Source organism: Triplophysa rosa, linkage group LG5 (assembly GCF_024868665.1).
Source record: "Triplophysa rosa linkage group LG5, Trosa_1v2, whole genome shotgun sequence".
Lineage (NCBI taxonomy): Eukaryota > Metazoa > Chordata > Actinopteri > Cypriniformes > Nemacheilidae > Triplophysa > Triplophysa rosa.
The window spans coordinates 20,187,571-20,214,554 of record NC_079894.1 but is presented as its reverse complement, the minus strand read 5'-3'; the positions used below and the strand labels follow the sequence as shown (position 1 = coordinate 20,214,554).

Genomic DNA, 26,984 nt, shown 5'->3' with positions numbered 1-26,984 from the left:
TTCATAAAGAACTACAATATCCACAACGCAAACAACGGGAAAGGTTGTGATGTGTTTATTGAGTAACGAGCAGAGTTTTTATGGGAATAAACTGCAGCTGCGTCTGATTTTTGATATGCTGGGAAACGAGAAATGCAAGATTTCTTATTTTATCCGCAAAAACAACGGTTAAATATACTTGTTGTCAATGTTGAGATAAAAATAAAATACTACCTGTAAGTGATACGTTTATGTGAGGAAATGATAGAACAACAGAAGCATACAGAATTATTTTGCAATAAAAGGAATTACAAATTAATTTCATTTTTTCATCTGAAGAGCTATTTCATTAACGGACACAGATCTATTTCATAACAAACAAACAAACACACAAAACAGTGAAAATGTTTATTTTGTCATTGTGATATAACTGGCAGAAGTTTCTATTCCTGAGCGCCCTCTACCGCATATGAGCAGCCACTGCAGCAGACTTAACACAGCAGCCTAATAACTAATAGACTCCACAAAGAACCTGCAGACGGTTCTGCTTTCCTCTTATCTCATCCTTTACTGTCTCCATACTCCCCGTGCTCTCTTCTCATCTCCATCCATCCCGATTGAGATTCCAGACATCGCCGCCATTCCTCTTCTGTTTATCCATATGTTATACACATCAGCGGCACCGAAAGGAAGAGAGAAGAGGAAGTGGAAAAGAGGAAAGGGAAATAGCGGTGTTTTCTTTTTATAGCCGACCGTATATACGTGTGACCTGGCCTGAGATATCTGTGAAATCACATTCTACATATTGATCACTTATATTGATCAAATCAAATGATACATTCGAGCCATTTTGTATTTATAAATCACATTTATTGTTCACTATAGGCGGTGTGCAGTCATGTAGACACTTGGGAACTAAGTATCACTTTAGAATCAGCAAAACGTGCACTTTTAAAACTTTTTAAAACTCTAGTGACGGGAAGGATCTGATATTCATTGGGGTTGAGAAACGAAGGAGTTCATGAAGGTGTGTAAACGTGTTACTAGATGTAGAATATATGATTAAATTAGTGTACCTAAAAACAGATATATTATGTTCATGTATAGTTTAAAGATGTAACTACAGGTTACAGAGCTACAGTTAATGGTTGTATGTTTTGCTTGAATATTTGTGTTTCAGATGGATGAGGTATTGGAGAAATTTCTGGAAGACCAGAAGATGAAGATCGCAGAAGAGAAAGCCTGTCTGGAACAGGATCCCCCATACATGGAGATCAGGGTGAGGGACATTTTTTGTCATTGCCAAACTGTATAAACATCAAATCACATATTTAAAGAAAACATTGATGATAGATATGCAGCAGACTACCACAAGCTAAGGGATAGCTACTGGACAAATGTAGTCCAAAAGTCTAATGTGTTCAAAATCTTATAATGAACCAGAGACGTAAAGACCATGGTTTGCAGAAAGAGAACATCCGTCCAATCACGAGTCAGCAAGGTACAGTTGTGTTTATGTAATTTAATGTGGCTGCAGATTTATTTGGGCGTGTGCACTGTGCACACCTGATTTTTAAGAAACATCAATGTTATTGCATTGTGTGTAGATGGAGTGAGTCTGCCGCTGGGAGAGGAATATGAAAGAAAGAAACACAGGCTACAGGAAGAGCTCAGGAAAGATTACAGGAAGTACATGGTGGAGGTGAGACACACATTTTCAATGTCTGTATTTTAAAGTGAATCTTCTGATATCTCATTGTTGTGTCTCTCGCAGAGAGATCACTGGTGTGCTGGTGACATTCACACGGTTCCAGAGAGAAGAAGATTATCCAAGGTGTGTGTTTGAGGGATTAATAATGACCGACTGACAATGCAACTACATTGTTAAAGTCTGGGTAACGTGACATTAAAACATGTGTTCTGAGTTTGTCACACAACAGAAAAGTGTGTAACTAACCAGCCAGACAAATTTAAATGGAGAAAAAACATCCTAGTAAATAAAATAAGTTATCAATATCTTGGGAGAAATAAGCAGGACTCTATGCTCTCAAACGCTGGGGGCGTGTCCGCTGTTGGCACACACTCCCACACTTGGATAATGTACCGAATCCCTTTGATTACAAATAAACGGGACCAGACGCGAATGAATAGCCTATGTACGTCGTTATTCAGTATTTTATTTGAAGTTATATAAACATACTAGCAATGAAATGTAAATCTAGCACATGCAAACAATACTTTTTATTCTATTCGAAATGTCCATTAAACCATTATAAACCAGAACTGAGTATGATTTGTCTAACATATATCATACCTTGATGATAATGAATATATCGCTCAACATCCGCTACTGTCACTTTTGGTAAATAAATTAATGATTGTGAGAAAACAAACTGCTACCGCTCCATAATAATAATGAATGGCTATGGTAGCAAGCGTGACAGGAAAACATTTTTTCCTACTTCTGGTCTCTGTCGCCATATTGTAAAATACGCCTATTCGTGTCTGCGTTACCGTTTGCTTGTTATTTGGTGTGAGATTTGTTTAGTTGGGCAGAGTGAGATCGTGAGAGAGCCTGAAAGCGTGTGCGTGAGAGCTTGCAACCCTGAGCTTGCAACCCTGAGCTCGCGATTGAGCAGAGACGCCTGCTGATGCTAGGTGCTCTACGGATAGGGGAGGGGCCATGAATGCTCGGACGCTCCATTGCATCATCGATCCCCCGTTTTAGCCCCGTCCAAAAAATCCTGAACAGAGAATGGGTGAAAAACGGTTTAACTCCACAATTTAGCAGGGGAGACCGGGGGCAATTGTAACATTTACATTTAAATGTAATATCCATTTAGCAGACGCTTTTATCCAAAGCGACTTACAGAGAGTTCAGGGAGCAATAAGCGATATGTCATACAGGAGCAATAATACAATAGGTGCTAATACCAATTTATAGTTTCCACAAAAGCCAGAACAATACCTGTTGAGAGAAAGAGAGAGGGTTAGTGTTTTTTTATTTGCCTGTCAAGTATTCACAGAAGAGAAGGGTTTTAAGTCATTTTTTGAGAGAAGTGGTTGACCTGACTGAGTTGGGAAGAATGTTCCACCAGGAACCAGGTTGTGAAGGAGAATGAGCGGGAAAGCGATTTACTGCCCTTTTGAGAAGGCAATCTAGATCTTTACTGCGCCGTCTAGAGTTTCATGGCAGAACTTTTGAATCATATACAAAAAAATCTTAATTAATGTTATTAAATACTACAGCAGTAAAGTGATTACTTGAGGTAGGCTTTTATTTGACATACATTGGGTTAATTTGACTTATATTTCAGTGTTACAATTGCCCCGAAACACTGATATAATCGCATTATTCATTCTACAAGACCTCACGTAGGCCTCTGTTCCGCTACATTGAAAGAGATAAATCAAACCTCTGTACCAGGCACCAACAATCTCACACTTGTGTTAATAGAAGTTAATGCATACATATTCTTACATTAGTTTGCATAAGCATAAAAATAAACATTTCCTCCACATTAGCGCACCTATATTTCTTTCTTGTATCAAAGGATGACTAGTGTATTTCAAGTAATCTGTGAGTTATGACAGACTACCAATAGACAGCTGCAGCTCACACAGAACGCTGCTGCCAGGATTCTCACTAGAACCAGAAAATCTGAGCATATTACACCAGTCCTTACATCCCTAAACTGGCTTCCAGTTACTTTTAGGATTGATTTTAAAGTACTGTTACTCGTTTATAAATCACTAAACGGGCTAGGACCGAAATACATCGCAGATATGCTCACTAAATATAAACCTAACAGACCACTTAGATCATTAGGATCAAGTCAGTTAGATATACCAAGGGTTCACTCTAAACAAGGGGAATCCGTTTTTAGCTTTTATGCTGCCCGTAGCTGGAATCAGCTTCCAGAAGAGATCAGATGTGCTAAAACATTATCAACATTTAAATGCAGACTCAAAACTCATCTTTTTAGCTGTGCATTTACTGAATGAGCACTGTGCCTTGTCCGAACTGACTGCACTGTATTTCATGTATAATCAGTTTATTCAAAACTTTAAATCTTTTTTTTAATAAATAATTTAATAAAAAAAGGTTTTTAAATTCCTTGTTTTATTGTTGTGATTATTTTTAGATGATTATTTTTAATGATTTTTATGTGAAGCACTTTGAATTACCATTGTGTATGAAATGTGCTATATAAATAACTTGCTTTGCCTATGAAGGAAAATGTAAAAAATGTTGCTATTGCCCCCCGTCTCCCCCTACATACTTCTGAGTCTTTGTAATGTGTTTCAGCAATACATTTCTAACATCTATAATGTGTTCAGAAACAACTCTCAGATTTCTTTGCTTGGTGTTTTTCTACTGTAATTTTCACCAGTTCTTCATTACACATAGTTTGCTGGTCAAAAACATACATAAAGAACGTAAAGTAAACTATTTGCAATGCTTTCATGTGCTAACACTATTTAAAAATAATTTGCTAGCTATCACTTGCAGTAAGTTAGCATTTTTCATAGAAAATTAACATTGCAGTACCCCAACTTAAACTTTCGCGAAAATGTAATTAATGATTGAAATCGAGTTAAACAAGACTGACCTGATCCTTCTGCTCGTGATGAACTTCCATGGTACACAGACAGTACACTGTCACGAAGCGGTTAGCAGCTGTTCAGCTATAGCGCTCAGACTGTTTGCGTCAGTGCGTCAGCGTATGACATCATATTAACGCGAGAGTAATGTTCTCGAGTTACTTTCAGTGCATACGCTAAATGATCTGCGCAGCACTCCGTAAACTCCGACACACATCTTAAAACTGCTTCGCACAAGGTGGCCAGATAGGTGGCCATCCATCATTCAGGGGTAGACGTGGTCACCCATGGCCACCATGTAGCTACACCCCTGGTTTTGGACAGTACCATGAGGCAGTCGTGGCCTAGTGCTTAGAGAGTCGAACTCGTTTCTAGAAGGTTGCCGGTTCGATTCTCAGTGATGACTGAGGTGCCCTTGAGCAAGGCACCTTACCCCCACTTGCTGCAGTGATAGCTGCCCACTGCTCCAGGTGTATGTGTGTTCACGACTTGCAGTGCGTGCGTTCACTATTCACTGGATGGGTTAAATGCAGAGTCACATTTCGGGTATGGGTCACCATATCTGACAAATAGGTCACATAGGTCACTTTCACTTTGTAAGCTCTGCTCAAGGTTATTTTAGTTTACTAAAATTAAAATGTTATTTTAGTGATAACGTTTTAATTAAACGTCAATGAACGTTTCTGTTCATTGAAATTAAATTAAATATTGACCTAAAAATTATTGGAAAAACTTAACTAAAGGAAGAACTGAAATGTTGCCTCAAAAATAAACTGAAATAAGTTTAAAGCACTAAAATTATAATATTATTATAATTAATTAACCAATCTTATGTCGGAGCCGATAGCCTCGTGGGCAGTGCTCCAACATGTGGCGTGGTTGCCCATCGGGAGACCCGGGTTCGATTCCCATCTCGTGGTCCTATCCCGAACCCACCCCCTTCTCTTTCTCCCACTTCGCTTCCTGTCCCCTCTCTCAAAAATGCCAAAAATAAAATCTAAAAAATGTAATTAATCTTATATAGCAACATAAAAAATAAACAAATAATTTATAAAATTACAAAAGCATATACCAACATTGCTAAAACTTAACTTAAATTAACATAAAAACTAAACATCTAAAAGTAAAAGCTAAATTTAAATATTAATAAAACTAAATCAAACTAAAAACTGTAATAACTCTGCCACAGTATATAAATAAAGCAGTTTTGTATGATGTATACCTGTATAGGTACAGTAGCTCAATGTTTTTTATTTCTCTATTTCCTTCAGACTGTCCGAATGAGGGATGTGGCTACCCTGACAGAGGTTTGCGGGCTGGGATGGGGCGTGTGCAGTTCTGAGGAAGACTGCAGTGATGAAGAACTCATACTTTTACAAGGGAGGCGACTTCAGAGAGATAGAGACACCAGAACAGTAAACAGGTGACAAAAGGAGATAAATTGCGACTTTTAATAAACTTGTTGCTTGTCCCCCATAGGCTGATTCTGAGCCATGTTTGACGACAAACTCATAGTATGTTTAGACTTTATTATTCGACTATTTTGTTTTTAAAGACATAGTTCAACCAAATTGAAAATTCTATCATCATTTGCTCACCCCCATGTCATTCCAAACATGTATGACTTTTTTTTCTGCAGAACACAAAAGAAGGTACATTGCCCCCATTGAATTAAATATCAAAATATCTTCTTTTTAAGAAAAAAATCATACTGTGCATGTTTAAAATGATATGGGGGTGATTAAATGATAACACATTTTTTATTTTATTATTTAAATTATTTTTATTAAGAGAATGATCCATATGTGAGGCAACATAATTAATTAGATAAATTTAAGATGTTTGTTTGCTGTGACAATATGAGCTCTGTCTCACTTTCAGAAGAAGAGGAGAATGTTACACAGAAACAAATCATCACACAAGTAAACTACAGTACAGAAACAGGTAAACACACACACACACACACACACACACACACACACACACACACACACACACACACACACACCACACACACACACACACACACACACACACACACACACACACACACACACACACACACACACACACACACACAGCTATAATAGATATAATTAGATATCAAAGTCTAAATGGCCAATCCCAAGCAACAGTTTATAAGCTGCTTCTTCATTGTTGCTCATATCACCATTAACTTTGTTGTAGGATGTCAGCATCTATTGCAGCTCAAGCCAATGAAAGATCTGACTCTATGGCCAGTCAGGACACCGTGTATACCACAGGTCTTCTAATAGGTAAGACCTCAATGTCATTACTGATCGTTTGAATAAAGGTTCATGTCACTCAAAAACAGATTTATTCTACATGTGATGCTGGATAATTGTATTATGGTAAAAACAACCGGCTCACCTTGATTCTTTCCTGTAAGAATATTCCACTTGCATGACGTTTACAGAGACCTAGACATCTTGACGACAAAGCAAATTTTGATTGACAGGTACAGCGGATCGGGAAATCTCACAGCAGAGAAGAAAGGAGCATTATAGACATGAACTACAGGAGCAAATCATGGAGAAACAGAAGCACAAGAGGAGGTGTGTGCAAAAAAAATCTTAGTTGCAATTTCAATAAATCACAAGAACTGTTGTTTTGAAGAATTGTGAATAATATTAATCCATTGTGTGTATGTTCTTTAGGGAGAAGGAACTGGACCTCAAGATTTCAGTCACTGGAGTGATGGATTCAGAGAAGGTAACAAGGTTTGTGTGTGTGTGCGCGTTTCATGTCAGTGAAGCTCATGTGTTGATGTTCTAATCTATTCCTTTCAAGCAGCTCTTTGGAAGCGAGACGCCTGGCTGCAGGAGGGTTGGTGAGATGGACAAAATGCATCCGAGAGATGAAATAATTCGCCTGGACACCGCTGAGTCCCCTGAAGGTCTACTAAAGTACAGGACAGATCCACTGTCTCCGTGCAGGTAAATATGAATATACAGAAACGCACACAAACACAGTCTGCACATCCTTTGGCAAATTCACTCGTGTTTTTGTCTCAATCCCGCAGAGCGACTTTTGTCCCTTCTCACCTGCCGGCCCTTGCAGAATCCTACAGGAGTCCAAACAATGATGCTGAAAATTCACTGAGTCCCAGCACAGCCTGTAAGACATACTGGACATGCGGGGAGACTGTCATAATCTAAATGAACTTTCATTTTGTGTTTTGTTGTGTTATGAAACAAACAACAGAAACTTATTGATTGCATTACGTGTCAGTATAAAGTGGATGTGTCTTCACAGATGGGCCAATAGCAGGAGTTTCTCTTCCAACATCATCAAGAGAGACACACCTACTCAGTCCTCACAATGAGCCCAGGAGAAGCTCTTGCAGAACGTAAGTGTGCAGCCAGCAAATGTAATCTTACAGAACTTTTGCACTCATTATTCTCACCTGTATGCATATTACATCTTACATTGGATTTCAGGAGGTTTCTAGGGGAGCATGAAGGTGTGGCTTCAGGTCTGCCCGTGTTTTCTATGCATCAGCCTAAGACAGACAGACACAGCTATAAAGTGGAGCTCCAAAAGCAGGTGTGTTGTTATATATCGAATATGGAGTAAAGTCTGAGTCCTTACTATGAAGTCTCAGTATTCCATTTCTAACTGTGCAAAATAATTACCTTATGTAATGGTTGGCTGTATAACTATAGCCATTTGACCTAAAATGACTGAAAACTGTTTAGATAGAGGAGCGGGCTGCAAGAAAGAAGGCAGAGAAAGAAGAGAGGCGGAGACTGGAGGCAGAGATGGAAGCCGATATGAGAGCATATGAACCCTGGGGAAGGGGCGGGGGCGGAGCTCCACTTAGAGACAGCACCGGAAATCTGATCAGTATGATTTTTTAATTAATAATAAAATAAATAAGAATGAATCAAAATAAAGATTCACATTTCATGTTCTAATCTGTTAACTGTGAAACATGACGTGTATGTGTGTGTGTTTGTGTAGCTGATCTAAAGCAGATGCACCTTTTAAATGCAACAGGAGCTGTACAAAGACAGGAGAGGCCAGGTAACAAGCATGAACACACAGCCTCTTGCACGTACACAAACACAATTCTCTAATGAGTAAATCAATCATTTTTGAGTTGGATGTTTGCGTCTAAAGGTTTTGCCCAGCCACACTCGCCAGAGTTCACGAGAAGGAGTGTGTCCACCAATCAGCTGCCGTCACCCCAACAGCTGGAGCAAGACCAATACAAAGCTTACCTGAGACATCAGGTGGGCGACACACAAACATCTTTTACTTTTTACTGAATCTGTTGTGCTGATAATGCTATTTTCACTACTGGTCTTTGGCAACGTATTACATTTGTTTATGCATATAAGCGGCAAAAAATGTTTTTGTGTGTGTGTGGCATCAGGTGGAGGAGAAGCGCAGGAAGCAGACGGAGGAACGAGAGCAGCAGAGAGCAGAGGAGGAGAAGGAGGACAGAAGATTGGCAGAACAGAGAGTGAAAATCAGAAGAGAATATGAAGAAGAACAGGAGGGCAGGAGGCGGAGAGAGATGGAGGTTCCTACACTTTTATATTTCTCATATTATACATTGATAAATGGCTTCCTTTAGGCCTCTCTCTAGAAGGGGCTAAATCTGGAGGGTTTCTGCCAAAATGCATTTATGAGCTCACACAATGAGATTTGTGATATCACTGCAGCAAAAGCTGAAAAATGAAGAACTCGCCCATCTGGCAGAAGAACGACGAAAGGAAGCGGAGAAAAAGAAGAAAGAAGCAGAAGAAAAAGAAAGAGCCGCTCTTAAAAAACAAGAGGAGCAAGAGAGACGACTACAGTGGCAGCAGGTTTGTTTGTGTGTGGTTACGCTTACTGTTGCTATAGTTAGAAAACCGATTAGATACATCTTTATTTTCAAGTTAGAGTTAAAGGGATGTTTCATTTAAAAATGAAAATTCTGTCATCATGTACGAGTTGTTCCTATGTAAATGTCTTTGTTCTGATGAACACAGAGAAATATATTTGGAAGAATGCTTGTAACCAAACAGTTCTTGGACCCCATTGACTACTATAGTAGGAAAAATTACTTTATCATTTGTTTTGTTCTGTTGAACACAAAAAAGATATTTTGAAGAATTTAGGACAGCAAACAGTTCTGGGGAACTTTTGACTTCCATTGTATTTGTTCCTACTATGGGAGTCAATGGGGGAAAAATCTGTCTGGTCATAAGCATTCTTCCAAATATCTTTATCTGTGTTCATCAGAACAAAGAAATGTATGCAGATTTGGAACAACTCGAAGGTGAGTAAATGATGACAGAATTTTCATTTTTGGGTGAAGTATTTCTTTAATATTATCTGGAACTGACTGTCGGTAACTCCATGCTGGTTTTCTAGGTTGAGCGCCAGTCATCCCCTCCCATCCCCACGCTACAGAATAAACACCGCAACGCATCACAGGCTACGGTAACAGACACAAACCTAAAGACAGACATTCACTTTAACACACAAACGTTAAAACTGTGGATTTACTTACTATTTCCATCTTTGCGTTGCCAGGATTTTTCTCTCTCTCAGGCTCCTCCATCTTCAGACAACAGAAACCACCTGAAAGCAGAGAGTAAATGAACACACACATGTCTGGTTTACTATCTCCGTGGGGACAGTCCATAGGCATAATGTTTTTTATACTGTACAAATTGTATATTTTATCCCCTAAACCTAAAGATCATAGAACACTTTTTGCATTTTTAGTACGATTTATAAGCTTTTTTGCCACGAGTCCCCATGTGTTGGTGTGCATTCAGGTTTAGGTCCCCACTGGAATATAAAAACAAACACACACACAATGAAGAAATGTTTTATAACTTTGCTAAGCAACGTGACATGCAATATATATACAATACTGCTTAATGTTTATAAAATCAATTTAAATTACATTACATTATATATAAACTTTGACTATACATAACATTTGGATCATTTAGTTAGTGGAAACCATTGTGATATGTACATTTCTAAAATTTCAAAACGTCTTGCATTCCTGACATCCAATGTTCTTTTAATCAGGCTAATGCTGTTTTATATTCCATTAAAAATTGTGTTTTATGAGGATATTGTCTCTATCACTAGGGGACAGAAATGAGGTGGTTAAAGAGCTGTGTGTGTTAAGCAGACATCTGCGCAGTGAGCAGCGGCGACTGGAGGAACAGCTCCTGCAGACAGATTGGGACCATTTACCCTCTCCCTTTACTGACAGGTAGAGCGTGTCTTATTGTAAAAGCGATAATAATATGTATAAAATGCAAGTTCTTTGTTTACAATATTTTAACAGTTAGTCATGTCACATATGGTTGTTTGTAACAACACAAATACAAAACAGTCACGTCTGTACTGATGTGGGACAGAACAATAACATGCGTAACACAGAATTGTTTTGGTCTTATCTGGTTTGAACTGGTTAAGCAAAACGATCATGGATGGCCTGTATTCTTGTGTGTTTTCTAGGGTCAAATTTCACATATATTAAGAAAATGATGCATAGAAAGTGTTTTTAGTAAATGTTATTATGTACGGGTCTGTGTAGATGCCGAGCGGATGTGTTTGACATGGCTCGCTTGCGTATGCCTGTCCGAAGCCCATCGTCTCGTGGCATTGAGCCAGTCGGCTTCAAGGAAAATGATGACATCATGTACAGAGGTAAGCATTTACCATAATATAAATATTGTTGACTCTTCATATTCGATTTTGTCTTTGTGTACCTAATCATGTCTGTCACAAAATAGCAAATCGCACTAAAAACATCAATTGAAAACCTATTGTTTTTTTAAAGCCAGAGTGTTTAAAATGAGGACAGATCTTATGACACAACTCTTTTTTTCTATATTTCGCAGACGTCCTTACGCCTCTTTCTAGAACACAGCAGTCTGTAAGTATGGTCTTCCTGTCTACTTTTGTGTTTGAATGTAAGCTGTGTATGGGGGGTTCCAGGAATTCAGAGTTGAAAAGATGTGATGGATCTGTTTTCTCTCACACAGAGGTACAGAGACGTTGAGGGCGGGCGAGGATCTGTGCTTCTGTCAGAGAGTGAATTTATTGGTGAGATCACAAACTAGACATATAGTCAAATCTTAAGATATTAAAAGCATGACTTTAGATTGAGTATGTCTACTATGAAATGCTCTCTAAGGAAATCAATAACTGTCATAGTTGCACTGCAACAGTTATTTCAGTTTGTGGTGGGGTGAAACAAAACAGTAAAGCATTTCAGTGCTGTTCTGGTTCCATATGAGGATTCGTTGAACTTGTCCAATCAGATTCAAGGACTGGAATGTTGTAGACTGTTACTTTTGTTCATAAATGCTCGTCAATATTGCAAGGCAAATCAGTGATTGTTTTTTCTGCAAATAAGTTAGATATTACTCATTTATGTACTTTGAAAGACCACACTGTTGATTTATTTATTTTTTAGATCACAACGGAGGTGCGTTCCCGGTTCCTCCTGATGTTGAGAGGAAATCCACTCGACTCTCAGCGCGGGAACGACGCAGATTAGCCAACCTTCAGTCGGTAACTGACAAGTGAATTAAAACATGTTATATTTTCTCATCTTCAGTGTAGTCACCTTTTGACTAGTATTTGCAGAAATGTTTTCTTGTCATTTTATCAGGCAGCTTCCTGAGAATAGATTCTATTCTGTGCTCTTATTGGCTGTTCTTCATTATTCGGTCAAAAACATTTTTTATTAAATAAAATGTTAGTTTTGTCATGAAAAAACATGTTTGCAAACGTATATTTTTGTCAACTAAACTAATTTCAAACATAAGCATAAACATTCAGTAAAAAGATGATAAATTAAAAAATGAGAAAATAATGAGAAACATTTCACTGAAGTGTCCAAAAACCTTTGACCAGTAATGTACAGTATGTGTGGCAGAAAAAGATCTTCAGTTCAGTTCTGAGTTCAGCTTTATTTTCTTTACATAGAAAAATTGGCAAGATGTGTTGAACACACATAGTTGGGTTAATTTTCAGATAAATTTCAATGTCACCAAACTCGTATCACATTATTCATGTCATTATACAAGAACTTATACAAGGCAGCCCTGATTTTTTTTCTGTGTGTTTGTGTTAGGCTACAGAAAGGCAGCAGCAGTCATTAAACATGAGGAAACTGCGAGACACAAACACGCAAAAAATGAAGCCACTACAGTACTTAAGACATCACAACATCACATCAGGTTCTCATTTAATCTTTACATTTACATTGTTGATCTTGAAATATTTTGGACATTGACCTAAATTGAAAGTCAAAAGTAAATAATTAAGTGTGTATAATACAGTATATAACAGCAATACAATGACCATGATGATGTAGATGTAGCCATTCTGCAATAAGCCGATTGAATGATTTTACCAGAGCAAAGAAGGTTTCTCAGATCATTTCTTAACTTTCGTGCTTCTTATTGCTTATACTGCTCCGGTGCTTTTGGATGTTGGCTCGTTTTTAACATTTACATACAATTATGTTACGGATGTGACATGATTGGCAGTCTTTGCATCATCTGCTTGTAAAAGGACTGATGCATTTGTGCTGAAATAGTTGGCAAAGGTAATTTATGACATTATTAATGCCAATTCATTAATTAAATGAAAATGTTTTAGGTTGCTGCTCTGACGAGGAAAAGGATGAAGCTGGTCAATGTGATAAACGTTTCGACCTACAGTGTCCTGGAAGACCCAGCTCCATAGATACACTTACAGAGCGTTGGGTTCGAGCCGAATCCTCAGATACGCTCAGGAGACTGATGTCAGGCTCTGAACTTTGAGACAGTGGGAGTCTCATGCAGTACTTACGGAAGCACAAGCTCAGAGTTTCTCTGTGCGTTATTGTGAAACAGTGATAATATGAAGAACATTTCAAGTATTCCGATCAACCGCTTGGTTGAAATGATTTCTGTACAGGGTTTGGTGAATCCACGAGTTTGCTAAAATGCCTGATGCTCTTTTGAACAAAAGCAAAGACAGAAATGCTAATATAAAATAAAGTTTATAACCTTTTAGGGCTTTTGTGATAGATTTTTTTGAAGTGCCATATTATTTTTAAACAAATCCAGCTTCAAGTGCATTGCAGAAAGGAGGAAAACATATCAAATACAAAAACAGCTCTTGATTCGATGCTTGTGCAAACAGAATTTATGCTGCTAGCATATGTGAGCACAGCACTCTCTCTTAATTCATAACTGGTAACTAATTCAAAACTATATACTAATATAACTAATACTGTAAACTATATTACTGTAACTAGAGACACGTTGTGCTCTAAAATAAATGTCATTGTTTCTATATATGTGAAACCTGTGCATCCATTTTCAAAAAAGCCGTGAGAGGAAGGACAGACCAGCACCAATCGCTTTAGGTATGAAACCAGGCAAGACGAAAGTAGCTGCTGTACCGATACCATCTAAAACCCGGCTGAGTGTGGAGGGTTTAGATGCATCTTCTTTTATTATGTCTGCTTTCAGGCTGTCAATATCTCTCTGCATGCGATCAGCATCCCTCTGGAAGTCCTGGGTTAGAAGAGCTTCCCTCTCCTGCAATACAACACAAAAAAACTCATTTCTTTGGCTCACACTAAATAAATCTTCACGTAACAAAAGTTATAGATTTCTGCTCCTAAAGCATCATTATTTAGTGCCGTGTTCTTACTTTGAGTTTTGCATCGAGGACTCGTTCATTGTCTCTTCTCAATCTCTCTTGCTCTCTCTCCATCTGATGCATGAGCTGATTCACATGCTCATCATGGGTTCTCTGCATGTCGTGAAACACCTGCGCTTGTAAGCGGTTCTGTTCCTCTAGACTCCTTTGTCGCTGCTCTAGAACCTCATTCTTTAACCTCTCCACTGCAAACACACAAAGGCAAATTAAACATGTAATCCAGCCAGGAATGGCAGCACTTGAGTCTTAATATTTGACTAAACTGCATATCCCCATCTCTGTATATCGCCATCTCACGTAAAATTGTACCCGTTAGTTTAAAGTCACCATGCAATCAAACAGGAAAATTCTAAGTGTTTTACACAGTGTTGCAGTGATTATTAATACACCATTTTTTTATTATTATTATTTTGCACTTGTAATCTTTAATCAAAAACAAAGCTCCTCTCCCCCTCTGAACAACAACTCTTCACCACATGACGTCAGCAACAAAAAAGAGGTAGGACTATACTGACTGTCCAATGGCCTGGCAATTTTAGCCCTCCCCTCCAGGCCCAACTTACAACAAACCAATCAAAAAAAGGAAGGGCAAAATAAAGCCCCGCCCAAAATATTTTTCTCATTTCAGAAGCCGTTTCACTCGGATACACAATACGGAAAAGTCAATCGCAACTTCCGTTTCATGGTGACTTTAATTAATAAACATTCTTTCAGAAAACATGAGTTAACATGTTAGATCACTGCTTCTCAATCTCTTGAGAATTTTGTTTTTTTGCAGCTTATAAACTGCAAAAAGATTCTGCACGTACCTGTAGATACAGCACACAACCAATCTGACAAAGACAGGTATGCATGTCAGCAGTTTAGATGCAGTTTAGATGCATAAGCAAACAAGACAGGTGTCTTGGTGAGATTGTAATGAATGTGAGAGCTACAGTCGCTAAATAAGAGCAGTAAATGAATAGTTGCAATGACAGTTGCTGAGAGCTGTTCAGAGCAAAAGGTTTGTGTGTACAGCCGATTTCAATTTTACCTTCTCTTGCGTGTTCAGCTGCACTGAGAGACTGGTCAGACTGTAAAATCATCTTTCCAACAGCTTCCTTTGCTTTCAAATACGTGCTTAACACTTCCTCACTCTGAAGAAAAAAACAAAAAACTTTTAGCTATATATCTGTTTCCTGTGAATTGGTTTTATATGGTTACAGTGTTCCAAAGGGTTTAGATAATAGTTTTTTAAGAGACACGTCTCGTGTCACAAAGAAGTCTGGTCATCTTTGTTCCTTGTATTGTCTGAGGAATCGTGTCACGGTTTCATTCATGTTTTTTCCTCTTTCTTAAATGTCTCTCACTGATAAATAAAAAGCTTCCTCAGACAATACAAGGAACAGAGATGACCAGACTTCCTTGTGACACGAGACGTGTCTCTACAATTCTTAAATAAAAACTTTCAGTCTCATCGATTTTTATCTTTTAAAATATCTTCGATTTGTACTAAGCGTGACCATAAATAATTATGGCTTCAGAAGATAAAAATCACAAGAATTCAGGGACTAGTTTTAAAGTACTTTTTGTCATCCTAAACGGAATGTTCTAACGTTATTTGTTAATGAAACTAAAGATCACACAAGATTCGCAACATCCAAACCCAAGCAAAGAAAGCATGTTTGTACTGTACCATTAGTTTTGACCGTGTCTTTGTTCTGTACTCATTGGTCAGCTCTTTAAGTGCATCTTTGTACTCTCTGTATCCTCCAGGCCTCATGTACAATCCAGCAGAAATGGCATTTTCCAAAGTTTCAAACACATCACGCTGAACTGCTTCACACTGTTTTATAAACTCCTCCTGATTCTGGTAACACATCTCTTGATAATTATTATAGACCTTTCCCTAAAAGAACAGTTTGCACCTTTATTTGAGATAACAGCATGTCCTGCCTTTGCATATATAACACGTAAACCAAAATATTGTATTTGATATATTTTTTTAGATCTTGAATCCTAGATTTGTGGACCCTGCTATACATTTAATGAATAGTATAAGAATGCAAATTAGGACACAGTCACACAATTTTTTGGTCTGTCAGCACGTACCATGAGATCTTGTTGATGAGTTTGTTCGTTGTCATTGAAGGACATGGTGATAAACAGTTCAACAGCCGCCTTCTCTGCCATTTGGTGGATGTCAGATAGATCTTCGGGATCCATAGGAAGCTGAGTGCGTTCGAACATCTCTTTCATGTAAAGCTCCATGGCCTGTTCCACCGCACGACCGTTCTGAATCTCTGCCAGAGAAACCACCGCGTTCTCCAGACAGGGAACCTTCCCGCTGCGGATGGCCTCCACGTACACTTCAGCGAGATTACCCAGAGCTGTTAGAGAAAAGATGAACATCACTTCATAGTTAAGGCATCTTATATTCACAAATCTCTGCACTGAAAAATTCTCACTAAGTTTTTAATTTTAATTTTTTAGTTTTCTATTTAAAATCTCCCGAACATCCTTAAAGTAAGAAATTTATTCAAAAGCACTTTTTTCACTTATGAGACTCATGAATAAAAATGTTTTTATAAATCTCTATTTCCACAAGTGATTCTGTGATGGTACACACCAGTTCCTGTAACCGCACGACCTCTGCTGAGAGTTTTCGGCTCCGCGCAGTTGTAAATGTATTGGCAGAAAGTGTTTGCCTGTTGAAGGAATTCTGGCTCCAGGTCCTCCTCAGTTAACTTCTCCATTTTCCTCATGTCTTCTGCACCAGCAGGTCGAGGAAAGACAAAGCACTTCCTCACAGCAAAGAAATTGCGCAGACACTGGCGAGGAAGGTTAAACCTCACTGCTTGAGGAGAAGTGCCTAAAACAGAAAATAACATGCTGAGAAAGCCGTAATAACTGAACTGATATTACATTTAACAGATCAAATGTAATAAGACAGTTAATCACCTACGTACAGTACAAATGTAAAATGCTGGCACATTTTCAGATTTTATGTTTATCGTAACCTTTAAAGTAGGGATGCACCGATATGTAAATTTTGGTCGATAACGGTAACCGATAATTATTTAACACTGGAAGCCGATAATCGATAAATAGGCCGATATACAGTATCTAAATATTAATATAACATTTTCTGAGACTGAAACAAAAGGCAAAAGTGGACAACTGCTTTTATTTGAAAACATTCACTGCAGAAAACAAGGTAACCGTTACTTCTGTTTTTCCCTGAAAATCATGTTCCAAGCCTACTTTACACTAGTTAAAGATTCTTTAACTTTTAAACTTTTCTGGTATAATGTTTATTTAATAAACAAATTATAGATGTTCTTCCAGAGCAACCCAGAAAAGTGTTCTTAATAGCCACATGTCTCCAGACAGAAAGCATTCAGACAGCAATCGGCAAAAAATATGCTTTTGTTCCTATAATTTACACATTCATAAATATCTACATACTGTACCTACATTTACAATGTCTTGCTAATAACAGTAAGTGAATGATCACGACAGAAAGACATTACTGCACTGGATTTTAACTGTGAGCAGCGTGCAACAGAAAGTGGTTTAATTAGAGAAAATGATTAATAATTTATTGGCTATAATTTATCGGCCTAAATTTTATTATATGCCGATACCGATAACACTAAAAATGACCATTTATCGGCCGATACCTATATGGCCGATAATTTATCTTGCATCCCTACTTTAAAGTGTTTTCGTCTTTTTAGATGTTTTCCTCTAATTTTATGAATTTATGCAATAGTTTTGTAAACAAATATACACCTTCATAACTATTTATTATACTATTCATATTTATAAAATATTTGCTTAATGCCTCCTTCATTGAAATTGGTTTAAAGTAGTCTGAACAGGTTTATCTGCAGGGACTTTTGTTTTAGTATTGTGTATTTAAATATAGTATCACTAAATATAGATGGCTGTTTGTTTGCAAATGGGTGTGTACGTATGCGTCAACTTTGTACCTTTCTTGAGTGTCAGTGATCTTTCCAGATACTCGTCTGATGTTATGGGCTCATCGGCTATTTTCAACTCCAGAGTGAAGTCCCGAACAGCCCAGACAAAAGACGGGAAAACCCGCATGAATTCCACTGACTCGTCCTCGTCTTTGCTTGGGTTTGCCTTCACACGAATGTGTTCCGTCAGTTCGGTCACATAACTATAAACACTTTTCAGGAGGAATAACACTGTAGCTAGAAGGAAATGTGGGTGTTTAGTATTCAGCTCCTCAATTTAAATGCAATAAGTGTCATTTTACACTAAAAAGGATCAATGGAAAAAATACATTACTTTAATCAAAACAAACTTTGCAGTTTACTGTACGTCCTGGTATTCCAATTCAAACTTACATATATTCAACTTTGAACTTCCTACTACTGCTCTATTTCTATTTGTGTGTATATGTGAAGGATACTGCAATTTTTCCAGCGCCGTGTTGTCAATGACGCCTAAGCTGTTGTACACCAGAGAGCTGCTGAGCAGAACAGCCAGACAGAAGATCCATGTGTCATGCTTCTCATCCCCCTGAAACACAGAGTCCATCACCTCCAGTAAACTACCACATTTCACTTACTATCAAAAGACCAACCATATCAAATAATCAGTTAGATTGGAAATGATCTCTAATCTCTATTTAAATGGCCTCATAGTCTACAGAAAGAGAAAGTACAGACAAGGTGATGATAACATTCTTTTGGAAATGTTACTGTGGATACCATTTAGCTGCTTTTACCTTCTGTACGTCACCAAGTCCCTCTGTGTCTAGAAGCACCAGAGTGTGGCCTTCTTTACATGGGTGAGGAACACACCAGATCCAGATGCCTTTGGTCTTGGATTCGATCGTGCTGCCGAGAGCAAAGCCTGAAACGATGACAAATAAAAATGTCCATGAATGTGGACATGAATGCAATCTTACACGAAAGCAATCTTACATTTTTTAAAGTGCATGTGCCAAACTAAAACACAGCGCACATCATATTTGTATTCAATGTTTTTGCATAAAGGCCATTACATTTAAAAATGTAAAGATTGTTATTAAATAAATACTATTCGTTTGTTTTGTTTGTCATTTTATGGTTGTCATGGCTAATTTGTTTTCTGCATGTTGTTTACACTAACTTACTTTGATTTAGCAGATAAAAAAGTTATTAATAAATAATAATAATAATTTATTTATTAACAAAAAAAAAACGTAAACCCTTTTGGAAAAACATCTTTCTTGATGATATCAGGACAGTTGTACCCCATTTACTGTACATTGCTTAATTTAAGCCCCAACAAAATATATAAAGTTTTAAACAGAAATGTAAATAGGAAAGGTGTACAACATAAATCATAGAACAAGTGTATAAACATTTTATTGTAATAAGCAACATGTCACTTATTGACCCAATATTAGTTTTATTATATTATTAATCAGCATAACGTTTAATATGTATTTGCTTTGTTTTCTTGTTTGTTATTATTACCTTAATGCTGAAATAATGAAAAGTCAATGATGTTACTTGATGATAATAAAGTGCTCATGAGAGTTTGGGGACGTTCCCTCACCTGACTGTTGTCCCGCTAAGCGGTTCATGAGATAAGACTTCCCTGTACGGTAGAGTCCCACTACAGACACGACCACCACCGGCTCAGTGATCCCGTCCAGAATGTCTTTGCCTTCTTTCCTCACAAGCAGCTTGCCGTTGTCGTCATTTTCAATGAGACACACCGGAGCAGGCATGCGTCCACCACGCGCCATGACTCTGAAAACAAACAAACACAAAATAACATACAAAGCAATTACAGGACGCGCTTATTTAATTGTTAGCAAACTTACTCGAACCTGTTGTGAATACCGTTTGGGAGGACTCGACCTTAAACTGAGAAAACAACTGCACGAACTTAATCAGGAGCTTTGTTAAAATGTTCTCTTTTGCTTTTAATGACGCAAGGCGTGGCGCGCGCTGTCTCGATATGGTCAAAGATGGCAAATGTGAAAGTGAAAGTGAAAGCGAAACTGCCGCCGCCGACAACAACAATTGCTTTCTCCGAAATCACCCCGTTTAGCGTCAACCCACATCAGTTCATCATCTGGGCGGACACGTGACGCACTTCCCTTGGTAGATAACACGGTTTAACAGTTAGTTATTTGCTGCACGGACTGGGTAACGTATTTACAAACCGCACGATTTCACTTTGAGACGCATCGACTTTGTTGGTACAGTAGAAACATTATCATGTTTTAGTTGCATAAGCAACAACTATCGTTCATTTGTTCATTACCTTTAGCATACAGAAACAGCTAGAGGACCAACATGTCTCAATCCAGACTGATGCCGCAACCAATATGTTTGGTGAAGAATGTGTGTGGATCGCTCCAAGTTTGTAAGGACGCAATTGAGTTCTTGAATGGGATCAATGAGCCGGTGGTGGTCGTGTCTGTAGTGGGACTCTACCGTACAGGGAAGTCTTACCTTATGAACCGCCTAGCGGGACAACAGACAGGTGAAACGACTTTTTATTTAATTCATATTTATTTATTTAAAATATAATTTAAGAAATAAAATGTAATAAACTGTATTGTATACGATTTATTAATAAAAGAAAGCACTATTTATAATACTAATAATTGGGTCAGACAACCTCATGAGGACTTTTTATCGTATGCAGTATAATGACGAAGACAGAGCATTAAACAGCTCTGCATCACGTATGAGAATATTACAAACAGTGTTGGGTAAGCTACTCTGAAAAAGTAATTCATTACTAGCTACTAATATTCAATAGTGTAATTAGATTACTGTACAAATTAATCTATCCAAAAAGTATTTCATTACTTATGACTAATTACTTTCTATATCCTGTCAACCTTGATTAGAATTGATTCAGGGGTGGACATGAAACGGCTTATTTAATTAATTTGAATAAATAATAAATAACTACATAAACTATTCTTATTAACTGATCAAAGTATACAAATGTGAGAAAGATACAAGCATACATTTTAAAGTTAGACTTATAATTTTGATGTCATTTCCACTATTGAATATATTACACAGTATTTGGTTCAATTACATCGAAGTAACTGTAATTAAATTACAGAAAAAATAAGGGCAATGAACCCTTACTTTACTTTGTCTAAAGAAAAGTAACTAATTACTTTGTAACTAGTTACACCCAACACTGATTACAAATAGTAAAAAATTATAAATGTAATAAAACTTGCAGTTAAGGTCTATAACTGTGGTGACAATAAAACATTTTTGTTTATTTGTTTGTATCACTGCGCAGCAGACAGCTGTTACGTAAGTTGCTTAGCAATGTAAACATGTCAAGGACTTATTTACCATCTAATCCAATGATACGATTAAAAACTTATTTAACTAAATGTTCATTTAAAGACAAGGTACTTGAAGCTGTCTTGTTGTGACTTAAGTCAAGGCTGAAGGGATTGTATAGGCATGACTTTATTGCTTCATGTGTTTTGTCTCAGGCTTTGCTCTCGGTAACACTATTGAATCAAAGACCAAAGGCATCTGGATGTGGTGTGTCCCTCATCCATGTGAAGCAGGACAGACTCTGGTGCTGCTGGACACAGAAGGACTGGGTGATATAGACAAGGTGAGGACATCATTTCTGTCCACATTGAGATTATTTTTAAAACATTGTGTGCTCTCTGACATTGTTAAACTGTTTTGATCTGAAAATACTGAGCTGTGTGTGTCAGGGAGACTCTAAGAACGACGGCTGGATCTTCTGTCTGGCTGTTCTGCTCAGCAGCACTCTGGTGTACAACAGCCGAGGAACCATCGATAATGACGCCATACAAAAGCTGCAGTATCCTTTATCTTCTCACACGCATAATCCTCTTTCACATATACACACATACACATTAAACGATGCTATTATTCCTGAATGTGCTGCAGTTACGTCACAGAGATTTCTGAGCAGATCAAGATCAGATCAGCAGAAGCAGGTGAAGAGGAGGATGAAGATTCTCAGTTTGTGCGTTTTTTCCCATCATTCGTCTGGGTTGTGAGAGATTTTACTTTGAGTTTGGAAATTGACGGGAAGAAAGTGACAGAGGACGAATACCTTGACTTTGCCCTTCAGCTGAAGAAAGGTATTTTAATGCCCAACCACTGGATCCATTATTTTCTGAGTAGTATTAAGTTTTATTTTAAAAATATTTTTTGGTTTGGTTACCTACGAATGTCTAACTCTAAACAGATTAATTTTATAACAAATGTCCATGGAAAACATTTGAAATGTTCCAAAAAATGTTTTATTGTTTACTTGTTTAGGTGTCAATAAGAAAATCAGCGACTACAATCTGCCTCGTGAGTGTATCCGGAGTTATTTCCCATCCCGAAAGTGTTTCGTGTTCCCATCTCCAGCCTCACCAGAAAACATGAGACGGTTAGAGAGCCTACAAGAACGTGACCTTGTGCCAGCTTTTCTAGAGAACACAGGTCGTTTCTGTGAATACATATTTGTCAAGAGTCCTGTGAAAACACTGAAAGGAGGACACAGAGTTACTGGGAAATGTGAGTGTTTTATTCAATTTGATTGTTTATACATAGACTACACATTAAAGAGTATTTAGTATGTTAGGTTCTTCGTGACATCATAAATTTAAATTGTGGTAAAGTATATCTTAACAAAAGATCAAATGTACTAAAATCAAATCTATTTTGATCTGTTTTGTGTGTTTTTTGTCAGTGCTGGGTCAGTTGGCTCAGATTTATGTAGAGACCATCAGCAGTGGTAAAGTTCCCTGTCTGGACAATGCTGTGGTCGCTCTTGCAAATCTAGAGAACAAGGCGGCTGTTCAAGAAGCTTTCAAAGTGTATCAGAGTGGAATGGAAGAGGTAAGACCAACACTAAATCTCATTAAACTGTCCTTAGAGTTCTAAAATCATTACTGAGAATTGGCAGTGTGATGGTGTGTATTAAATAAAATAGCATATGTTTTAGTATTAAATAATTATCTTAAATTTAAACAATATTTTTGTTACATTTAACATAAGACAAAGTACAGTGTAAAGTGAGGTGTGTTTTGTAGGTGAAGAACAAGTTCCCTGTAAGTGTGACTGATTTTACCTCAGAGCATCAGAAGTTCAGCAAACTGGCAACTTCCGAGTTTATGAAACGTTCCTTTAAAGATGAAAAAGGAGATTACTTAAAGGAACTGGTGGTGAGATTCATATACTTACATAAAAAATAAAGCAACTACTATCATGCAAACACACACTGTCTTACACTACCTGTCAAAAGTTTTAGAACACTTTAGTGAAATGTCCTTATCTTAAAAGGTTTTGATTTAAATGTATGCTGAAATGTCTGACATTAGTTTCGTAGAGAAAAATATAATTTGCCGCCTTGGAATTATAACGTATTTTTCAGACATTTTTGTCAAAACTGAATTAATCACATATTCTGACAACTTATTTACATTTTGTGTTGTTTTTTTACACAACGTAGGGCTGTTCAGCGATTAATCACATCCAGAATAAAAGTTTGTGTTTACATAATATATGTCTGTGCACTGTACATATTAGTTTTGTATTTAAGTTTATAATTATTATAATTTTATATTATGCAAACACAAACTTTTATTCTGGATGCGATGAATCGTAATTAATCGTCGAACAACCCTACGTTGCGTACATTTTGGGATGTTTTTTAGAAAACAAAAAGGTTTTATCTACAAAGATACCTGCTTAATTTACAATACTTAGTATTTAATGCTAAACTTACATCACATGATAGCAGTTTGACGTTGTAGTTGCACTCAGTTACATTATGTCATCGATCACAAAATTAGACCAGTTTCAACAAATGAAATTTCCTAAATCACAACTAATAAGCTCTCCCTATTTTTCATAAACATTTACTCAGTAACTTTTAATCAAAGTCACTGAGTGCAGCTGTGACACATCAGAGGAGACCTGGCCCTCCCGACTGAGACTGGTTTCTCCCGAGGTTTTTTTCTCCATTTATTTATCATTGGAGTTTGGGTTCCTCGCCACAGGGCCGTGTTGGCTTGCTCACCGTGAGACTGCTTTTATTAGATATTATTTATCAGAATGATCTTGCTTGGTCTATAAACACCATGCGCAGTGTTTATACCTTTTCTGTGTTTTTCTTATTTTCTCATGTAAAGCTGCTTTGGAACAATGCACATTGTGAATAGGGCTGTCACGATTATTAAATAATCGTCTCATCGCGATTGTTTGACCTCATCGCGATGATTTCGGATCATCGCAATTATCGCACATCTCTATAGAAGACACTAGGGGGAGCTGTAGTGCATCTGCATATTGCATATTTTAGTGTATATATTGTTACTAAAGCATTGTAATACTTGTAAAACGTGCCACCACAACACAATCACTAAAAAAAAAACTAAAACATATACAAATTACCTGCAGTACAATTTAATATTATTTAAGCAAATCTCAGTGTGAAAACCAGTCTACCAAAATTTCATTAACACACAAGTAAAATTTTACTGTAGTCTTGCAAGTGAGAAAAAAACAGACTAGAAGCTTTTCTATGACTGATAGTATTTTAATGGTGGCTTCATTTCACCCCTGATGAATTTACTTAATTTACAAGTATTTGGTGGTTGTATTATTGACAGGTAAAAGCCTAAACCTTGAATATATGATGACCCAATTTTTTCCGATGTATTTCCAAGAAAAAAACATAGTCTTGTATTCAGAACAATATGGTCATTTCAATCGCTGAATCAAAAATGAATGAGAATTAAATGTCAAAGCTCAAAAACAGACAATTAATCGGCATAATCGCCAAAGCCCTAAAACAGACAATTAATCGCCATAATCGCAATGATTTATCAGACAATTAATCGTCAATCAAATTTCATAATCGTGACAGCCCTAATTGTGAAAAGCGCTATATAAATACAATTGAATTGAATTGAATTGAATTGAATTGAATTGAATTGAAGTGAAGTGAAGTGAAGTGAATTGAATTGAAGTCAAATGTAATGCAAAAAATCTCAGAATGCCGTCACCTTATAATTCCAAGGAGACAAAGTACAAATATACAGTTTTTCATTACAAACTAACATTTTATTTAATACAAATGTTATTTGTGTCTGAATTTGTGATGTGTATGTATGTTTATAGCAAGATATCGATATGTACTATCTGGTACTGATGGACGAGAATGAGATGGCATCAGAGAGGAAGTGTAAAGAGCTGCTGAAGGATCTGTTCTCTGACATGAATGAACGACTGCAGAATGGAGAATACAGTCAGTGTGGAGGATATGAAATCTACTGCAGAGACAGAGACGCCATCATTGCACAGTACCGCAGAGAACCAAACAAAGGAGTCAAGGTGAGCACACTTCCTGTGTGTGTGTGTCTAGATTATGTTTATGAGTGTGTGTTCTACAGTAAGATGTGTATTTGTTGATGTGCAGGCTGAGGCCGTACTGAATGAGATCTTGAATGAGAGGGAAGCTGAAGGAAAGAGCATCCTTCACGCTGATAAAAAACTCACTGAAAATGACAGAAAGATCCAAGGTAAATCTTTATTAACTAGTGTTGTAATGAATATCCTGGACCATTTAAAACTTCAAATAAATGTAAAATAGAATCTAGAGACATTACTATAAACATAAACTAACTTCTGTTGTTTCTCTTTTTTTATTTCTCTCCCATGACTGAATGATCAGAGGAGAAAGAGAAGGCGGCTCTGCTGGAGCAGAAATGTAAGGAGGAAGAAGAGAAACGTATTGAGTGTGAACGAATGATGGAGGTGGAGCAAGAGCGTCAGCAGGACAGAATAAAGCAGATAGAGGAGAAGTTCAACAAGGAGGTGGAGCAACAACAGGAGGAGATGGAAAGAGCTGTGGAGAGCAAAGTAAAGGAGCGGGAAGCACTCCTAGACAAAGGCTTTAAGGAGAAAGCTGAACTAATGGAGGATGAGATAAAAAATCTAAAGAAACAACAAGAGGAGAAAAGTTCTGGTGGTTGGTTTAAGGAATATGTGATGCCTCTTGTTAAAACGTGTGCTGAAGTGCTTCCCACTCTCCTCCAACATAGATTTTTGATGAAAAGACTCAAATGATAAATATCTAATAATTATATATAACTGTTATCTCACAGTCATTAATTCAGTATAGGGTTTAAGATATATACTGAAATGCATCTCTGGGGGTGTTGAAATGTTTTATTTACATTTCTCTAAACTTGGAGGCTGAAACATGTATAATGTTGGCTGAACTGTAAAGTTGTTTTTGTGCGATTCTTATTTTAAGCCTCAAAAACAATTATGTTTCTTGCTCAATAAAGTGTTTCTCACAAAAACTAGAGAAAATAGACTGGGCTATGAAAACCTTTTTGTTATTCCTCTTTTTAACAACTGTACTGTATATACATACTATTTATGCCATGGTCTGTTTGAATTCTGATTGGCTGGAAGGTGTGCATTAAAACCGTTTAATGCACAGGTAGTTCCAGTCAGTTTGATCAACATTTTAAAATACCTGTCATTTTCACCTGTCTAATCTAGATTTACACTGTAATCATCAATGACAGCTTTAACTTGGCAAATGACCATGTTATAAAACGGGTAATCCACGGCTAGCCATGAATTAAAGGATTTTTATGCACTTCGCAGAGGTTCTTGGCCTCCATGTCTAGCCGTGGATTATGCCTTACATAT

The 26,984-nt window shown here is 37.3% G+C and overlaps 3 protein-coding genes across 7 annotated transcripts; 2 read left to right on the top strand and 1 right to left on the bottom strand.

Annotated features, from left to right (window-relative positions):
- Nucleotides 1–432: 432 nt before the first annotated feature.
- Nucleotides 433–13,404, top strand: cspp1b (centrosome and spindle pole associated protein 1b). Of its 4 annotated transcripts, none has more exons than XM_057333449.1 (28): nt 433–1,006; nt 1,160–1,258; nt 1,423–1,480; nt 1,587–1,681; nt 1,754–1,813; nt 5,856–6,007; nt 6,466–6,528; nt 6,772–6,860; nt 7,064–7,160; nt 7,263–7,317; nt 7,396–7,541; nt 7,628–7,722; nt 7,861–7,954; nt 8,046–8,151; nt 8,304–8,451; nt 8,569–8,631; nt 8,728–8,840; nt 8,984–9,133; nt 9,276–9,419; nt 9,970–10,038; nt 10,132–10,192; nt 10,705–10,831; nt 11,159–11,271; nt 11,466–11,500; nt 11,610–11,670; nt 12,044–12,141; nt 12,707–12,812; nt 13,237–13,404. In XM_057333449.1, the coding sequence occupies exons 1-28, from the start codon at nt 1,001–1,003 to the stop codon at nt 13,398–13,400; spliced, it is 2,667 nt and encodes an 888-aa protein (XP_057189432.1). In that variant the 5' UTR covers nt 433–1,000; the 3' UTR covers nt 13,401–13,404. The 4 variants fall into 4 exon arrangements, with proteins under 4 accessions (XP_057189432.1, XP_057189433.1, XP_057189435.1 ...); XM_057333450.1 differs by having other exon boundaries at nt 434–1,006; nt 7,399–7,541; XM_057333451.1 differs by lacking the exon at nt 433–1,006 and having other exon boundaries at nt 1,169–1,258; nt 1,333–1,480.
- Nucleotides 13,405–13,934: 530 nt separating this feature from the next.
- On the bottom strand, nt 13,935–20,266 carry LOC130554056 (guanylate-binding protein 1-like). 2 transcript variants are annotated; one of them, XM_057333466.1, is made up of 11 exons: nt 20,120–20,266; nt 19,849–20,045; nt 19,031–19,158; nt 18,713–18,822; nt 18,264–18,457; nt 16,898–17,140; nt 16,381–16,658; nt 15,965–16,177; nt 15,323–15,425; nt 14,281–14,474; nt 13,935–14,165 (listed from the first exon to the last, which is right to left on the bottom strand). In XM_057333466.1, the coding sequence occupies exons 2-11, from the start codon at nt 20,039–20,041 to the stop codon at nt 13,944–13,946; spliced, it is 1,878 nt and encodes a 625-aa protein (XP_057189449.1). In that variant the 5' UTR covers nt 20,042–20,045; nt 20,120–20,266; the 3' UTR covers nt 13,935–13,943. The 2 variants fall into 2 exon arrangements, with proteins under 2 accessions (XP_057189449.1, XP_057189450.1); XM_057333467.1 differs by having other exon boundaries at nt 20,126–20,266.
- Nucleotides 20,267–20,375: 109 nt separating this feature from the next.
- On the top strand, nt 20,376–26,604 carry gbp1 (guanylate binding protein 1). Its single transcript, XM_057333469.1, has 11 exons — nt 20,376–20,500; nt 20,572–20,787; nt 21,776–21,903; nt 22,010–22,119; nt 22,209–22,405; nt 22,587–22,829; nt 23,005–23,153; nt 23,348–23,479; nt 25,440–25,652; nt 25,738–25,840; nt 25,993–26,604. The coding sequence occupies exons 2-11, from the start codon at nt 20,598–20,600 to the stop codon at nt 26,385–26,387; spliced, it is 1,860 nt and encodes a 619-aa protein (XP_057189452.1). The 5' UTR covers nt 20,376–20,500; nt 20,572–20,597; the 3' UTR covers nt 26,388–26,604.
- Nucleotides 26,605–26,984: the final 380 nt, after the last annotated feature.

Bases quoted from the DNA above. Each gene is read 5' to 3' on its own strand.
- LOC130554056 (XM_057333466.1), bottom strand. From the start codon at position 20,041: ATGGCGCGTGGTGGACGCATGCCTGCTCCGGTGTGTCTCATTGAAAAT. The intron at 19,159-19,848 runs GTGAGGGAACGT...TCATCGTTTCAG, and splicing joins CTTAGCGGGACAACAGTCAG to GCTTTGCTCTCGGCAGCACG. The intron at 14,475-15,322 runs GTAAAATTGAAA...GTGTGTTTGCAG, and splicing joins AGCTGAACACGCAAGAGAAG to TGGAGAGGTTAAAGAATGAG.
- cspp1b (XM_057333449.1), top strand. The intron at 7,723-7,860 runs GTAAGACATACT...GTGTCTTCACAG, and splicing joins ACTGAGTCCCAGCACAGCCT to ATGGGCCAATAGCAGGAGTT. The intron at 10,832-11,158 runs GTAGAGCGTGTC...GGGTCTGTGTAG, and splicing joins CCCTCTCCCTTTACTGACAG to ATGCCGAGCGGATGTGTTTG.
- gbp1 (XM_057333469.1), top strand. From the start codon at position 20,598: ATGTCTCAATCCAGACTGATGCCGCAACCAATATGTTTGGTGAAGAAT. The intron at 20,788-21,775 runs GTGAAACGACTT...GTTTTGTCTCAG, and splicing joins CCTAGCGGGACAACAGACAG to GCTTTGCTCTCGGTAACACT. The intron at 23,480-25,439 runs GTGAGATTCATA...GTATGTTTATAG, and splicing joins ATTACTTAAAGGAACTGGTG to CAAGATATCGATATGTACTA.